Source organism: Primulina eburnea, chromosome 11, assembly GCF_022965805.1.
Source record: "Primulina eburnea isolate SZY01 chromosome 11, ASM2296580v1, whole genome shotgun sequence".
Taxonomy (NCBI): Eukaryota; Viridiplantae; Streptophyta; class Magnoliopsida; order Lamiales; family Gesneriaceae; genus Primulina; species Primulina eburnea.
In genome coordinates, this window is record NC_133111.1 from 8,606,901 (window position 1) to 8,625,938 (window position 19,038).

The window sequence follows — 19,038 nt, forward strand, 5'->3', positions numbered from 1 at the left end:
ATCACATAAATGACATTTATAAAATCAAAATTTATGTCTAGTGAACCGTCTAATTTTAAATATTAAGGTTTGACCACAACACCTTTAATTATGCAAAATTATACATTAAGTGGGCTGGGGACCACATGAAAGACATATATTAAGAGCATAAATATTTAATAAATTTGAGATTTAATGTCTTAGTGATTTGTATAATTTTAATTTATTAAATAATATATATAGCATCTTTAATTAAATTAAAATTATACATTAATTTTTTAATCACATTTAGTTGTAACAGACATAAATTATATAAAATTATTTAACATTTTTATAATATTTTGAGATTAATAATTATGAAGAATAAATATTTTATGCATAAAGAATTTAATATCCTAGTGATTTGTATGATTTTAATTAATTGAAGATTAGTCACAACATCTTTGATTGAATTAAAAGTATATATAAATTATGAGGATCACATTTGGTTATAAGGGATATAAATTGTGATTAATTATATTATAACATTGAAATTTATCCCACAAGAAATTTCGTTATGTTAAATATAATTAATTAGGATACAATATTGAATTATTTTCTTAATTTATCCGCATGGATTAAGAATTGAATATAATTCAATCGATATATCATGAATGAATCTAATTGAATTAAAAATTCAGTCTACAGACAATTTTTATGTCAGTGATTCATATGTAGATCATGATTTACATGGGTAAAACATGATATATGGTTTATTGCTTCATTTAATAACATTAGCATGTATTCATTAATTTTGCATCATATTGCTATTACTCTGATTTTAATTTCTTGAAAATGACTTGATTAGTGGGAGCGATCAAATTCAGAATATTGATCATTATTATGCTCATTCATCCACACAAGTTATATGTATTGATTGTTATTCACAACATCGTCCATTTAAAAAGTGTGTTGTGAAACCAAATCATATAAATTCCATAAAAAATTGGTTCAATTGCCATTTATTTTTAGATGAGTCTTAAAACAAATAAAGTCTCATTAGGCAACATCGAACAACATAAAGAATTCTTCTCTAGTGATGATGAATATTTAATATTTCAAGATTAAGAAAACAATATGGATTGAAACATGTCTCACATTAGTGGTATTTCAGGTTTTACAATGTTATCTCTTCATTAAGTTTTGTTGAGAATATTTTTGACCATTATGAATACCAGAAGGTTAGTGGAAGCTTAATTATTATCAGAGTAATATAAATATTTGACCACTAAAAAAATTGCAAAATGTTTTGGGATACATTTATGTGATTAAAGTTTTACATGCTAATGTGAGACGGATTTACAATTTGGAAAGTGATCTGCTATTTCCACTATGGAAGCTGAGTTCGTAGCTTGTTTTGAGACAACCTCACATGGTGTACGGTTGAAGAGTTTCATTTCGGGGCTTGGAATTATGGATTCTATATCTAGGCCACTAAGAATATATTGTGACAATTCAGCTGCTGTTTTTATGGCTAAATATAACAAAAGTGATGGCCGAAGCAAGCACATCGACATTAAGTATTTAGCCATATGAGAACGTGTTAAAGATAAGAAGTTACTTATCGAGCACATTAGCACTGAATTGATGATTGCGGATCCTTTGACTAAGAGCATGCCACCATTGAAATTTAAGGATCATACAGAAAGAATGGGACTTGGTTCCTTTATGTAATTTTGTTGTAAGAACAAAGTAATAAAACTATGATGTGATATTTTCTCATATATGTTGTACACACATTCAATTATTCGAGAAATATTAATAAAGTTGGACCTCGAATAAACATTGGGTTTATTCATTAAGTTATACAGATTTGAGAGACATAATGCATTGTAATACATGGAAGATAATATTCGTTTTAAGATGACCTATCGCCATGATTCATGTATTTTGTTTTCTCCTATGGTAAATGAGATATACGTGTCAAGTGGGAGAATGTAAGAAAAATGACACATGTTAAAAGAAGTATCGTGTAGGATTTGGCGACGGCCATTGCCTACATATTTTGACAAACGTGCTCAACTTTAGAAACTTGAGATACGTACACGTTTCTTCTTCTGAATCTCAGATCCCGATACACTCATCGATGGTATGAGAAAACGCCTATAAATAGAGCGATTGAGGTCCCTAAGCATACACACCTCATAAAAAAATATACATCATCTATCGAGAGGTGGAGTGCTTAGAAAGCTTCAACCGAGAGGAAAAGCAGAGAAATTAAAAATTTTCAATAGCCGGAAGTAATAATCGATTCATTTCTGCATATAGTTTTATCATGTTCATGTATACGTAAAAATCTCTAACATTTTCCTCTCTGATTGCATCATAGTATATATTAAAAACCTTCTAAAGTTCACAATAATTTCATTTCCAGATATGCATATGTGTGTGTGTATATATATATATATATATATACACTGTAATATATTGATTTCACATGAAAATCTCTTTTCATCGATGATTCTGCGTAATTCGATGGACTTCATAGTAGCTAAAACGCTTAAAACAAGCCCATATCATGATCAAAGTATTGAAAGCAGTGATCATAAATCTCTCCTGCAGCCTCCACTTGTGATGAAAAATAAGTTACTTCAGTTTGAGATGTATCTAACACATCACCGGCCTGATTCCAGTCAAACGAACTCGGAATAGAATAATCGAAACTGGATAAATATTCCCCGTAATAATGTTCTTGAATTAACCCTGAATTGAAAAGCTCTTCCTCTTGCAGTGGTGGGAAATTATTATTAACATTTTGGTTGTAAGACGTGTCATCAAGAAATAGTTCGGCCCACAAATTATCTGAGCATTGTGCAACAGAAGCTTGAGAATTGGGATCAGCCCACAAATTGCCTGAGGATTGTGCAACAGAAGCTGGAGAGTTTGAATCATATTGTAGGTGCACATTATCATTCGAAAAGTCGAGGTAATTTGATTCATCAAGTGCTTGAGGAGTCGTGTTGATAAGATCGCTTGGAGAAGATAATTGCTCTTCCATATCAAAAACTAGTACTTGATCAGTCGTCTTGCCATTGATCTGCTCTTTGATCATGCTTTCTGGTTGTATCGCATCCACGTTACGTTTGCCTTTCATTATGTTTGTGTGCCAAAAATTCTTGATTTCGTTGTCAGTTCTTCCTGGCAATTCCACTGCAATGGCTGACCATCTGGATATCAAGAGCAACAATCACTAAGTTAAGGCCATCATATTGATTAGTACAACATCTAGTATTCAGCATATAGTCCTCTTGGATTCATAAAATTTCTCTAATCTGTCCAGTTTGCTGTCATTTTATTTTCTTTACAAAAAAGGGTACTAATTCATGCGATTTGATCGAATATTAAGAACAAATTAATATGGATGAGGGATCGATCATACTTATTCCCGAGTCGATTGTGCAGTTGGATGATAAGATCCTCTTCCTGTCTGCTGAAGTTACCATGTTTAGTACCTGGCTTCAAATAATTCACCCATCGAAGTCTACAGCTCTTCCCACATCTTGCAAGACCTGGATTAATCATATCATAATGCATCAATATTGTTTGTATTTTCAAATTATTCGACAATCGTTAGAAGATACCGTTTTCAAATAATGTTCGACCTGTTTCTTATTAATCAATATTCTAGAGATCACAAGTTCCCTCCATCTTCAGCCACCATTAATTTCTACTAAAAAATTTCATGATTTTCTCAACTTCATAAATACATAATTCTATCATAAAATGTAGTTTATGTTGGTATTAGACATGATCATCCCCAAAACTCGAACTCAGAACTTGTATGACTAATAAAAACCTAGGCAAGAAATTTAGATTTTCTCCTAGGAACTAGCTAGGGTTTCGATCTTGACAAATCGAACAATTTTTTTAAAAAAAAAAAATCGAAAAAAAAACCTCGTAAATTCTTTCTGTTTGAACTTCATATTTGTGTGTCATCTTACCAGCATATTTAGGCAACAACCGCCAATTCCAGTGGCCGTATTTCTGAATATAAGCCCGCAATTTGTTATCTTCTTCCTCAGTCCATGCACCCTTCTTCATTCCATTGCTGTCAACATAAGTTGGCCTCACCATTTTAGCAATAATTTAGCTTCAATTTGAGCCCTCAAGAATTCAAGAAGTTCTTTCCGTAAAACGAATATAATAAAGCTCACTCCTTATACACATAGCAAAGCTGACAAAAAGACAATATTTAAGGATGTTTTCGTGGAAACCTACCCTTCTACTGTCCATGTGTAGGTCATCGAATTACGAAACATCCCCAGAAAGGGATATTCTTGGTATTCCGCGTTTTGAAATACATGCCAAACGTTCAATAATTTATTGATGCCTATATTAAAATAAATATTAATTTGGATAGAGAAGTAACAAGGATACTTCTCTCTCCAATCTTTTGACTTGGTTGAAAAATAATATTATGTGGTTAGTGGAAAAAATTGTTTTAGCTGTTAATTACATTGGGTGTGCATGGAGATCATTGGTGTACATAATACATACAGAGTCGTGCTTGTGTTTGATTGTCCATGCGGCAAAAATTAAAAAAATAGTTTTGTTACAGTAAATAAACATAAAATGTCGTTAGCAAATAACAAATACAATAAATAATACATAAACACATCATAAATAATATAGTACATCAATAACAAGTCAAATACTACTTGTATAGTTGTTTTAGAGGCGAAAATATTTTCAAATATATACAATAGAGTGGTCTTCACACTATTTTTTTTCCTATATATCTCATTTAGTCTATCTGTTGACATTATTGATCGAAAATAAGTCTTTAATAATTTCAACTAGCTCGATAACCTTCTTTCTGATAATGCAATTGTTATTGGTATGGTTAACAAAATCTTATAAACTATAAAAGATTTTGAAAATAAATCATTCTTGCAAACATTTTAGTTTATTCAAAAATTGTTGAAATTTCATATAAGACTTTACTAAGCTAGTTAAAGGTTATCCAAACTCAACAAAGACCCATAAGTCTCTTGATATTGTTTAAATGATTCAAAACTGCTTTGAAAAAAAGATAGATTTTAATCAATTCATTACAAAAAAAAATGGCAAAAGACAACGGTGAAAAACCGTTGTCGTAGGTCAAATTTGTTAAAGCTCATGTGGTTAATTAAAGGGTGCCCTCAAAGACGACGGTGAAAAACCGTTGTCGTAGGTCTTGTAAAACCGTTGTTAAAGGTCCTGTTGTTAAAAGATGCACTCAAAGACAACGGTGAAAAATCTTTGTGGTAAACGTCTAAAGACGACGGTGAAAACCATTGTCGTAGCATTGAAAAATCGTTGTAAAGCTAAATTTTGCGACACTATTAGCGACGGTTTATCATATGAATTCCGTCGCTAATTAGCGACTGTTTATGGTTTTTCGTCGCTAATTAACGATAGTTTTTAATATAATTTCTGTCGTTAATTAGCGATGGTTTTTCATATGATTTTCGCCGCTATTTTTTTCGTAAAATAAAAAAAAATTACTGTTATAATTTAATAAACCTAACAAAAAAATCTTACCATCTTATTAAATTAATAATATTTATAATCTTTAACACTTAAAATTGAAGTGAAATGAAAATCGTGGAAGAGAGAAGAATTTGGTAAGTGAAATGAAAATCGTGGAATAGAGAAGACTTCGGTGTGGGAAAAAAAGACTAAGGATGCGGATGTTTATAAACAATTTGCGACGGTTTTGTATAAATTGTTGCTATTAGCAACGGTTTTTGATTAAACCATCGCTAATAGCGAAAACTATATAAAAAAAAAAAACCGTCGCTGATAGTCTAAACTATCGCTATTAGGGACGGTTTTTAAATAACCGTCGCAAATATTAACTTAGCAAAGGTTGTGTCGTCGCTAATTTAAAAGTCACGAATTTAACAATGCGACGGTTTTATGCACTGTCGCTAATTTAAATTTGCGACGCACTGTCGCGAAATTTAACGACGGTTTAAGAAAAACCTTCGCTAAATATTAACCGATTTTAAAAAAAAATTAGAAATTATGACAATGTTTTTTCAAAAGCCGTTGTTGTTAACCAAATAAAACACTAAAAAAACGACAATGTTTTAAAAAAAACCTTTGTCTTAGTTAAAAAACCATCCGAAAGACAACGGTTTATACAAACCGTTGTCTTTGACCCTTGACAGAATTTTATATAGACAACGATTTTTGAAAAAACGTTGTTGTAGCCCAAAAAAATCATCCGAAAGACAACGGTTTTTTAAAACCGTTGTTATAGCCTAAAAAACGCTCAAAGAAAACGGTCGTTAAAATCATTATTGTAGCAAAAAAAAAAACTATTAGGCAACAGTTTTAAAAACTTCTTGTTGTAGCCCAAAAATATTGGGTTATAAACAAAAAATATTAAAATTGTTCTTATTTTTATTTAATATTGGGTTAGATTTTTTTAAAAGTTTTAGTGGACATCGAGTCAATGTGTGTGTATATATATATATATGGTTTCATAAAAGTGTCGGCCGACATATATATATTAGGTAAAATTGCATTTTTGTTCTGTATATAGTTTTTTTTTCGATTTTGATTATCTATGTTATTAATTTATGTTTTAATCGTGTATATTTATATTTTGGTAATTTTAATTTTTTTATTGGAAGTGTTGATATGACACTACACACGTTAACGCTGTGCATTTATGCCACATGTGTGTCACGTCGGAAAACACTAAAATTGTCAAAAATCGAAATATACATAATTGAAATTAAAATTCGACAACGTAGATGATCAATATCATTAAAGACAAATATCTAAGAATAAAAATGCAAATTTCACAATGAATACATATCATTTAAATATATATTCACGATTTGTTCTTTATATTTTTCTTTTTTAATAAGTCTATATTTGTTGACTTCATGCATGTCCTTTATATGCTTTATCGATGGCAATAAGTTCAATCAATTTTTTTAATAATTAAATAAAAACAATCGAGATAAGTAAATAACCAAATCAAAACATATATATATATAACAAATAATATTTCGACCCTGATTTCGTCTGCTCAATTTTATTTAATTTCTTCGTTTTTAAATTTACGAATAGAAATCAAACTAATATAATTAATTGATATTTTAAATATTTTAAATCGGAAACTATATTGCATACTGATCTGACTAATTTTTCCTCTTTCACGAGAAAATATAATGCATGAAAACATTTTCGATTATAAATTAATACTTTGTTTCATTAAACTCTCCTTTTTCTTTATTGGCAAAAACTTGTGTGAGACGATCTCACGGGTCATATTATGTGAAACAGATCTCTTATTTGAGTTATTCATGAAAAAAAATTATTTTTATTCTAATATTATTACTTTTTATTTTGAATATCGATAGGATCGACTCGTCTCACAGATAAAGATTCATGAGACCGTCTCATAAAAGACCTATTCTTATTTATTACTAATTTGAAAGCAGCGGTTTGTAGTCTATTGTTTTAACATATATGTATTATATATATATATATATATATATATATATATATATATATATATATATATATATATATCAAGATATCATGGAAAATGCTTACGTAAATCTATAGTGGATTTGAAATTCACTTCAAAATAAATCTATCTCCCCAAGTAAACCATAATAATTATGATTGTCTAAATAAGTCAAGAATTTGAAATCCATCAATCCATGCAAAACCTAATTAATTTTATTGCAAACGATAGAATATAAGTAAATTCATTTAACTTTGTTCATATTATTCTTGTAATTATTATTTGTGATTAAAGTTAAATGTATTTTATCTTACTTTTTTATTAATTCATATATATAATTGTTAACAAGAAATAAATGATCTCCAAATTAAATTAATTTAGAGACAAATTAAATACGGTTCCGTGACACAAATAAAAATGTGATAATAAAAAATGTGACGTAATAAATAGGAAGAAATTCCGCGAACGATATATCTGCTGGAGATCAAACTTTCACGAATGCTGTCCAAAAAAAATAATTCAGCCATCTTTCTTGACTTCTGGATACTTAGCATGACGCCAACATTTATTTTATTCCTTTGTAAAATAAATATTTAAATAAATATTTCTGCGATATTAAAAATATATTAAATATTAATTCCAATTTGAATTGATTTATTTTTTAATTAGATGCTTCTTGAAGGCAGTCGAATGGGTACGTAGAAGGATCCATATATATGCCATGGTCGCTCTAGTCAATGACTCCGACTTGGAATACCGATATACAGTTAACAAATGATTAGAGGTCTTAATTATTCATTAAATAATAAAAAATAGTGAAAAAAATAAATATATCTTAATATTTAATTAAATTTGAAGCCCTTATATTAACTAATTTCTAATTAATTTGGTAACATTTATTATTTAAATTACGATTATATATTCGTGATATAAGTATATTAATGAAAATAAAATAATTTTTCTTTTTAAAATTTTGAATCCTACGTTCATCTATATTTTAAATTAATCTTAGCTTTGTCTAAATGTTTACATTTCTAGATGTAACTCAAAATAAAAAAAATAAAAAAATTATTAATTCAAAAATAACAAAATTATCATATTTACATAAAATATTTCAAAACACTTATCAAAACCAAATAACCAAAATTACGGATGCAAAATTTGTGAATCTGAAATTCTGTTTGATGAACAACACTCTAATCAGCACTGTGATTAAGTGTTTATATGCTTATCTTCAATACTCCATGGAACACAATAATACGCATTGCCTTGAGCACTTGGTCTCTTCGAAGTAAATTACCAACTCTCGTGCTTACTCTCCTGCGACGTTTATATTCATCAATCGATCCCAATATCTGTCTTTGATTATTTATTTGCCATAGAATTTATTCCTTGAATAGAATTCTACTAGATATGAAAACGGAAGTTATATTAGAAGATAATTTTTTAAAAAATAAATCTATTAAATCTGTAGGACCGAGTGCTTACCGCTTTACCAAAAGCTATAGCTAGTGGTAATGGTGCAACTCAAATCTTTTAAACCGCACAGCAGCACAAGCACCATGGTTCGATCGCTCTACCAAGCAAGGACAATTATTGCACCCAACAATCTCCCTCTCAATAATTGCACTTCTTGCAATCAATGGGAATCGACCCATGACCTTGGCTCTGATATCAATTGTAAGACCGAGTGCTTACCGCTTTACCAAAAGCTATAGCTAGTGGTAATGGTGCAACTCAAATCTTTTAAACCGCACAGCAGCACAAGCACCATGGTTCGATCGCTCTACCAAGCAAGGACAATTATTGCACCCAACAAAATCTAAAGTTTATCAAATATCTCGATATTCTAAAAAAAAACAAAATTTTATAATTTAATATGCACAATATTACCAAAAGAAAAATATAATTAATGAATAAATTGAATTACTTTCAATCTTTCATTTTTTGTCTTTCAGGATAAAATATACAAAAATGTTAATCAACTGAACTCCATTGAGTTAGCACGCAACTTCCCATGAGTTAGAGACTCCTTTCTCCCTGAATTTTTGAATGAAAAGAGTTTTGTCTACCTCACCTCGTTTGAAGTCAATTTCAAGTAGATATTCGGTTAATCTTCCATACCATGCACGTGGTGCTTGCTTCAAACCATAAAGTGTCTTCTTCAATTTGTAGACATGATCCAAATGATGTGGATCCTCAAAACCCTTAGGTTGTCTAACGTACACTTCCTCACTCAAAATACCATTAAAAAATACACTTTTAACATCCATTTGAAAAAGTTTGATTTTCATGTAGCAGACAATGTCTAGCAATAGTCGAACTGACTCAATACGGGCTACAGGAGCAAAGATCTCATCGAAATCAAACCCCTCAACCTGTGTGTACCCTTGAGCAACCAAACTTACTTTGTTTCTAATGATGTTTCCTGACTCATCGGTTTTATTCTTGAAAATCCATTTTGTACCTATTATATTACCATGGTCAGGAGGTGGAACCAAGTTTCACACATCATTTCGAACAAATTGCTCAAGCTCATCATGCATTGCATTAATCCAAAACTCATCTTTCTTAGCCTCATCAACATTTTTGGGTTCGAAATTTGATATAAAACATGAAAATCTAACATGTGAGTATATAGAGCTCATGCATATGAGTTCAGCCATCTTTCGGTAATCAACTTTTTCTTTCTTTCGAGTTTGAACATCTCCACGCATATTTTCGATTATTTGAGATGATAGATGGTTCTTCTGAATTTTGCTTGGGATACTGGATCCATCATCTACTGCATCATCATCACTGTGTGTTCCTTCTTCAGTTTCAGTGACTTCAGTGTCACATGTTGTGCTAGATGTTGCCACATCTGGGACAACACCCGAAGATTGCAGTGAGTTTGGAATCTCTAGAAGTTCTTCCACATCATCTTCGGTTGTTTTCTTTTTGAGATCTGCACAATCGTCAAAAACAACATTAATGGATTTCATAATAGTTCTAGTTCTTAAATTTAACATGCGATAAGATCGACTATTAGTGGCATATCTCAAAAATAAACACTTATCACTCTTTGAATCAAACTTTTCCAATTGATCCCTGCCATTCAAAGTGTAATAAACACAACCAAAAACATGAAAGTATTTCAGATTAGGCTTCTTTCCCATAATTATTTCATAAGAAGTCATTGTTGAGCCACTTCTCAAATACACCCTATTTGAAATATGATAGGCTGTATTAAGGGCTTCTATCCAAAAATGCTTTGAAATACTCTTTGAAGATAGCATCACCCTTGACATTTCTTGCAAAGTTTTGTTCTTGCAGTTCGGCAATGCCATTTTGCTATGGGGTTTTTTGTGCCGAGAATTCACTGTGAAATCCCTTTCCTGTTAAAAAATAATGAGAAAGAAGAATTTTCAAATTCCTTACCATGATCAGTCATGATCTTTCTCACCTTTGAATTATGCAAGTTTGTGATCCTTGTAACCAATTGTTCGAACACTTCGAAAGTGTCCGATTTCTCTCTAATAAAACTTACCCATGAAAACCGTGAGAAATCATCTACACACACAAAAATTATACTTCTTACCTCCAAAACTTTCCACTTCCATAGGACCCATAAGGTCCATGTGTAGTAACTCCAGACAGCGTGTTGTCCTAGATGTTGGCAACATTGGGTGTGACACGCGAATCTGTTTTCTTTTTTGACAATCTACGCACAAATATGGTACACCAGCAGAGAGATTAGGCATACCGCTCACTGCCTCGTAGTTACTTAAATTCTTCAAGGTTTTGAAATTTACATGGCCGAGTTTTTGATGCCAAAGGTCGATTTCATGTGATTTGTGCGTGTTTGCATGAGAGTTCTTCACCTATCTGATAGCAATTGTCTGAAGACCGTGTACCTGCCATAATCCACATGTTAGTTTCATCAAAAACTTCACAAGTATGTTTATAAAACTTGACAAGAAAATTATCATCATACAATTAGCTTATGCTTATCAAATTTGAATTTAATTCTTCAACATGAAGCACACTGTGGAGCTTTGGTAGTCCTTCAACATTCGATGTACCATTTCCAAAAAAAATTCCTTTAGCTCCCCCTCCATTGGTTAATCTACCACATTTTTTTTCAACATAATCAATGAGATATTCTCGTGATCCTCTCATATTGCATGAGCTTCGATTATCAAAGTACCAATGACCTGAGGTGTTAGTTTTAAATGAAGTATGGACAGCATTACAATGATTTTTTATCTTTAGTACCCAAATTTGTCTTACTGTAGGTCTTTGGTGAGAGGTGTTGCGGGAAATGTTGGGAAACATCCGACTCATCGTTTGATTCATGCGGTCATTCCTGAGTTTAAAACAGTAGGGCCTGATATGTCCAGGCTTAAAACAGTAATGACATACATACCTACATTTTCTTTTCTTAGGAACGGGTGCAGCCAGTTGTCTTTTTGGTGGAGAGCTTTCCACTGGAGATGTAGGTTGTGTGGACTGTAACGGCTTTTTCTTTCACAAAGTTAGTCGACTTGGATGATTCACCAATCTCAAACACACTGTATTTGAAGCCTAAGCCTTTTTTTTTATCATTTCTTCCCATCAAAAGTATGGAATCAAGCTTGGATGTGCTTGAATTGAACTTGGATAAGGTTTCAGTTGCCTTTTGAAGTTCGTCTTTGGTCTTACCCAGTTCTAAGTCCTTTTTGCTCAGAATTGCTTCAAGTTTGGCAACCACAGATTTTAGATCAGTGTTTTCCTTCATAAGAGTTGAGTTAATCTTGTTTCTTTTGATCCAATCCTCAAACAACTCTTCATAAAACTTTTGTACACTCTCAAGAGTCATCTCGCCATCATCAGCTACCAATTCATCATCTTCATTCGAGTTTCCAGAAGTTGTAGATTTTAAGAAAACTGATTTTTTTCATATGTTGCGGCCAGGAGTGGCAACACCTAAAAGATTCACCTGCAGCCAGCGATTTTCTGTTAATAATGTAGTCAAGGAGGTGTGATTATCTTCATCATTGGATTTCTCCTCCTCATCAGATTCTTCATCGCTTAGAGACGCATTGCAGCCTTTGTTCTTATGTAATTTGTTAGCTGATTCATTGGCATAGTGACCAAAGCCATTGCATTCTCTACACTGCACCGAATCATACTTCTTTGAATTAAATTGTCCTTTGCCTTCGTTCCTTGGTTGAAATTGTTTTTGGCCGGAAACCTTTGTGGTCTTTCAGGTGTTGGAAGGCTTGGAAATTTCGAAGGTTGTGCATCCTTCTTCTTATCTCTATTTCTCTTCAATTAATCCCTGAGTTTAAAACATTAGGGCCTGATATGTCCAGGCTTAAAACAGTAATGACATACATACCTGCATTTTCTTTTCTTAGGAACGGGTGCAGCCAGTTGTCTTTTTGGTGGAGAGATTTCGACTGGAGATGTAGGTTGTGTGGATGTAACGGCTTTTTCTTTCACAAAGTTAGTCGACTTGGATGATTCACCAATCTCAAACACATTGTATTTGAAGCCTAAGCCTTTTTTTTTTATCATTTCTTCCCATCAAAAGTATGGAATCAAGCTTGGATGTGCTTGAATTGAACTTGGATAAGGTTTCAGTTGCCTTTTGAAGTTCGTCTTTGGTCTTACCCAGTTCTAAGTCCTTTTTGCTCAGAATTGCTTCAAGTTTGGCAACCACAGCTTTTAGATCAGGTGTTTTCCTTCATAAGAGTTGAGTTAATCTTGTTTCTTTTGATCCAATCCTCAAACAACTCTTCATAAAACTTTTGTACACTCTCAAGAGTCATCTCGCCATCATCAGCTACCAATTCATCATCTTCATTCGAGTTTCCAGAAGTTGTAGATTTTAAGAAAACTGATTTTTTTCAGATGTTGCGGCCAGGAGTGGCAACACCTAAAGGATTCACCTGCAGCCAGCGATTTGCTGTTAATAATGTAGTCAAGGAGGTGTGATTATCTTCATCATTGGATTTCTCCTCCTCATCAGATTCTTCATCGCTTAGAGACGCATTGCAGCCTTTGTTCTTGCGTAATTTGTTAGCTGATTCATTGGCATAGTGACCAAAGTCATTGCATTCTCTGCACTGCACCGAATCATACTTCTTTGAATTAAATTGTCCTTTGCCTTCGTTCCTTGGTTGAAATTGTTTTTGGCCGGAAACCTTTGTGGTCTTTCAGGTGTTGGAAGGCTTGGAAATTTCGAAGGTTGTGCATCCTTCTTCTTATCTCTATTTTTCTTCAATTAATCTCCGAATTTCTTTGTGATATAGGTGATTGAGTCCTCACAAAGATCTGATTCATTAACTTCTTGGGATATTTGAAGAAGGTCATTATAGGAGTCATTTGAGACTTGGAATGCAATTGTTTTCCCTTTATCATTCTTCTGCATGTCCATATTCATCTTAAAGGTGAGAAGTGAACTGATTAGATCTTCCAAAGCCATCTGAGAAGTGTTCTTAGCCTCGTCTATTGCACAGATTTTTACGTTGAACCTCTCGAGCAAAGAACGAAGAACTTTGCTAACTAATCGTTCATTAGATATTGGGTCTCCAAGACTGAACGCCTCATTAGCAAGTTCCCGTAGGCGACGATCATAATCCAGTATGTTCTCAGATACTTCCATTCTCATCATTTCGAATTTGGAGTAAGCATCCTTAGTCTAGTTCGTCGCACACTCTCAGGACCTTCACAGTGTCTTTGGAGAATATCACATGCATCCTTCGCCGAAACACAATTAGTAATAAGCCCGAACATATTCATATCAACTGAGGAAAAAATCGCATTCAATGCCTTTGAGTTGTAATTAGAAATCTGCACTTCATCAGTAGTCCAGTCACTTTTCGGTTTAATTAGACTATCACCATCTTCGTCCAGTCTCCTTGTTGGAGTCCAACCACTTAGAACTCGTTGTCATGCTCTCTCGTCTATGGATTTTATATGAAACCGGATTTTGAGCTTCCATAAACTGTAATTGGTTCCGTCTAAGACTGGTGGCCGAAGTGTTGTGTTTGCGAGTGATGTATCCATTTAAATAATTCTGTCAAACAAAAAAACAAAAACCAGAATCAGCCCTTAGTATATCAAGAGTAGGTTCTGATACCACTTGTAAGAAGTAGTGTTCGACATATATCAATTTATATAACACTATTAGTATAAGATGTAAAATTTGTGTTTTATCAGAATTAAATGTTGTGCCAAATGTTACAACATTTAAGACAACATGCATTGGAATATTAAAGTTTGTAACACAAATTAACTTTAAATAAATGGATGGACAAGATTAAATTTGCACAAGTATAAATACTTGTACGCTGCCTCAGGGCAAAAATTAATCACTATAAAATCAAAACGTTTATACAAATCTATCAGTAGTGATCTAGACGAAAAACAATTTTCTCCATAGGCGGAGAAAATAAATGCTTTCTAAAACAACCATTAATATAATAAACCGAAAATAAGAAAGCAAAACTTGATCTCGAGAGGCACAAGCAACTAAACACTATCTTCAGCCAACAATGTTACGGAAGTTGTCTGTAGGTGTTTGCAACATTCAAGGCAACACATCGATCACACTCTTTCAATCAGCAACGGCTTCGTGAATTTCTTGCTTTGAAAAACTCCTTTCCGTTCACAAGTGTGTGTATGTATCTGTGTTGTTGCTCAATGAAGTCTGATTCATCTTCTTCCTTTTATTCTTTGATTTTAACAATTAAATCTATAAGATAAGGAAGATTAAAATTTCATTAGTAAATAAACTCATATTTTAAACATTATGCTTTATCATGATAACACTATCATACTTATCTTGTTATCTAGAAAGGCAAAATCTCAATAATTAATTTACACAATCAAGTCAACAAGGAAAGATAATATTAGGGAAATTATTTAAGATAGGAAACTAAATCAATTAATTTAGAAATAATTTTGCCCTTCAACCTTGTTTCACCTCCATGCAGATCGTTAAGTTATTAATATGATCAGTACTTCTTTCTTGCTCGCTAAGTCTCGCGTGAATATTTTTCTCATCACCATAACCTATAGTTGTTAAAGTACACTAGTCATGATCTATAAAGTTTTTCTCTATTCGACAAAGATTGATTGTAATGTTTGTCATTGAAAGTTCTACTTTGGTCATTATCTGAAGAGTAAGTCTCTTCTGAGACGGTCTTATCAATCTTTATCTGTGAGACAAGTCAACCCTACCGATATTCACAAAAAAAGTAAAACTCTTGGCATAAAAAATAATATTTTTTCATGAATGACCCAAATAAGAGACTCGTTTCACAAAATACGACCCGTGATACTATCTCACACAAGTTTTTGCATTAACTGAATGCACAATATTTCTAATTTCTTTGAGGCATTTTATTCTCCCAATTTATCGGATCGGACAAAAGATCTAATTTTTCACCACTCATATCTATATTTTCATTCAAATCTTCCATTCCATTATTATTATTTTCTTCAATTTCAATCCCTTTACAATTAAAATGGGTCTCATGTGAAACCGTCTCACAGATATTACTATGTGAGATGGGTAAACCCTATCAATATTCACAATAAAAAGTAATACTCTTAGCATAAAAAATAATACTTTTTCATGGATGACCCAAATAAGAGATCCGTCTCACAAATACGACTCGTGAGACCGTCTCACACAAGTTTTTGTCTTACAATTATTATTTACTTGAATCTCATCATTCAAAACTTTATTCTCAGTCAAAATTTGATTTGAAAATATATTCTCAGAATTCAAATTTTGATCATTGACACTCTGAATAAAGATTGGATCAATGCCCATTACAACATCTTTCGAATCCGAATTTGTAATAGTAATCAAATATTTAACTACGGATTTTATGTACCTTTCCATGGACTCAACGAGGGATTTTGTAAGAATCTCTTTTCTTTAGTCTCTTTCTTTTTCTTCTTTCAACTTCTAGATTCAAAATTTTTTCCCCTCATAATTCAAAATGCAAAATAAAACAATTAAATATAAAATATGATGGATTTGTTCGGGTACCTTTGAAGGTGTTTCAAACACAATATTCTCAATGAGTTGCAATAGCTCGTGTTCTAAAAATGTAAACTAGATCGAGTTTGGTTATAAACCTTCGTTATGAAAGCTAATCAGTTTAAAGCTTTTAATTTATGTAAACTGATTAACTGATATAATGGGGATTAGTTCTTGCATATATCAGTTCAGTTTTGGTGATGACTGAACTGATAACAGCTTGAACTGATCAAATCAGTTTGAAACAATAGTTAAACAGTTAAGTTCACAAGATATGTTTATGGATGTTCTGAGACTTCAACTGCTCATACGTCACCTCTTCTGCCACATCGGGTAGGTTCCACTAGAAGACTTTGATTTATACAACATCTTGTATAAACTCACTTAGCTTAGGACTTATCCTACTGCTTTACTGAACTCCTAGCCTAGGCTGAAGGCAACACCTTACAACCAACACTTGTTCAACGTCTATGTGTCAAATACTACATACACAGGTTTTACGTATTTGTGCTAGACTCACTCAGCTTTTCAGTACGCTCAATTTTCTGTATGTGTGAGTGATTGTGTGTGAGTATGTGAGAACTGATCTATGAATACAACACGAAAGTGTTCTAACACACTGAGAATTTTTCTTCTAGACTAAGCAGTTGACATGCCCTATTTTTATCTTCTTTTCTGATCTTCACACACTTGTTTGTTGATGGTCTTGCTCTTATATTTATAGAGGCTTCATGACCGTACATCAAGTCTCATCAAATATGTATGTTGCAGTTTGAATTCGTTCTTGGTTTTAAGCTCTGCTGCAATGTTCATTATTGTACTTTGATCATACAATTGTTTTTATACCGTTGTGCACAGTTGGATTCCACTTAGATAAGCTTGTCATGTTCTGCAAACTTTTCGGCTCCTAACTGATGTTCTGAACTGGCCAGTTGAACTTGTTTGGTGAAATCAATTGGCTCGTCAGCTGAACTGATTTCACTGCTTCAGTTGAACTGGTCAGCTGGGCTCTTCATCAGCTGACCGGGCTTTTGAAGGTCTTCTGCTGAACCACTTATCAGCTGGACAATCAGTTGAACTAATTCAGTTTGGGAGATCAGTTGGCGCTTTTAGTTTGCGTCTCGATAGCTTCAGTTTTTGCTCGATACTGATATGTTTGAACCCTGATTAGTTTTTGCGCACTTAGGTAAAATCATTAGAAACAAAATAACAAGTTTGTTAATTATCAAATCAATATTGCGAACATGAAATACTCCAACAAAATATAATTTAAATACTAACATATTGATTATTGATATGAGATTTGATTTAAACTCAATAAAAAGTGTATTTTAGACATAAACAATTGTATTGAAATAAAACAAAAAACTAAAACTAAAACTAAAAAAGAAATCATTGAACTTCTTAGACCTAGGGGTGAGAAATCTATTGAATTCGGTTCAATAATATATTTCAATTTTTTTATTATTTTTCTTCATAATAGACAATCGATAATAATTATATTGTTTCGAAATACTTCAAGAAATACAAAATTTGAAGATTTTTGGCAAGAAAGAACAAAACTGATCATCAAGAAATAATTACAACCCCGAATTGCAATTATATTAATTGAACGTCCATTAATCATTACAGCATAAAATTTTCCAAATCTTAAACTATTTTTTGAATATAATTTTTCATTTTTTTCCCAGCCAATTGGGGTGTTATTTAAACTCTTAATTTTGTTAATAAATTGTAAAAAAAATTATCACAAAATGATTCCAAATTCCTCAGATATTTATTTCTTACTACTAATATTTATTTCTTACTCAATTTAGGGGTGTCAATTTTGGTAATTTCCCAACCAACCCTATAACTATAAATCCGAACTCGAACCAACTCGACTAACCCAATCAACTCGACCTGATTTTTTTACCATGCAACATTATTTTTTTATTTTTTAACTAAATAATTAAATGAAAATTCAAAACACATAATAATAACAATATTTTAATTTAAACATATAATAACAAAATATTGCATAATTATGATAATTATATTTCATTCATTTTTTAATTAACATTTAAGAGTTTAATTGTCTAAACTATTAATTACTCCTCAAAAGAAACAATTGTTTAGAAATTCAAATATTTTACAAAATAAATATTACAGTATGAAAATTTATAATATCAATATACAATAAAAAAATCTTCAAGCATCACAAAGTAACTTTCAAGTTGCTAGCTTCACTTCTTCATTTTTTTACATCTTTTTATGCGAGTCAAATATTCGAAGAGATCGAAACTGAAGAGAAGTAGAGGTAGAAAGGAAAAATAAAAATATAAATATTCAGTCCAAAAATATGATTGGCGAAATATATGTGTGTGTGTGTGTGTAGACACATATATAAATAACTCGATCTGACCTGAACACTAAAACCCATCACCCTAATGTTATATTTTTCATGTCGACTCATATTAGGTTGATGAGAGGGGTTGATTTTTTACACCCCTATTACTCATGCTCATCAATGAAGGGAAACAAAAAC

At 32.0% G+C, this 19,038-nt stretch overlaps 1 protein-coding gene across 1 annotated transcript; it reads right to left on the reverse strand.

Annotated features, from left to right (window-relative positions):
• Nucleotides 1–2,457: 2,457 nt before the first annotated feature.
• LOC140804951 (uncharacterized) lies at nt 2,458–4,130 on the reverse strand. Its single transcript, XM_073161116.1, has 3 exons — nt 3,960–4,130; nt 3,398–3,527; nt 2,458–3,185 (listed from the first exon to the last, which is right to left on the reverse strand). Exons 1-3 carry the CDS (start codon nt 4,090–4,092, stop codon nt 2,519–2,521), a joined length of 930 nt encoding a protein of 309 aa, XP_073017217.1. The 5' UTR covers nt 4,093–4,130; the 3' UTR covers nt 2,458–2,518.
• Nucleotides 4,131–19,038: the final 14,908 nt, after the last annotated feature.

Bases quoted from the DNA above. Each gene is read 5' to 3' on its own strand.
- LOC140804951 (XM_073161116.1), bottom strand. From the start codon at position 4,092: ATGGTGAGGCCAACTTATGTTGACAGCAATGGAATGAAGAAGGGTGCA. The intron at 3,528-3,959 runs GTAAGATGACAC...TGATTAATCCAG, and splicing joins GTTGTTGCCTAAATATGCTG to GTCTTGCAAGATGTGGGAAG. The intron at 3,186-3,397 runs GTATGATCGATC...CTTGATATCCAG, and splicing joins CACAATCGACTCGGGAATAA to ATGGTCAGCCATTGCAGTGG.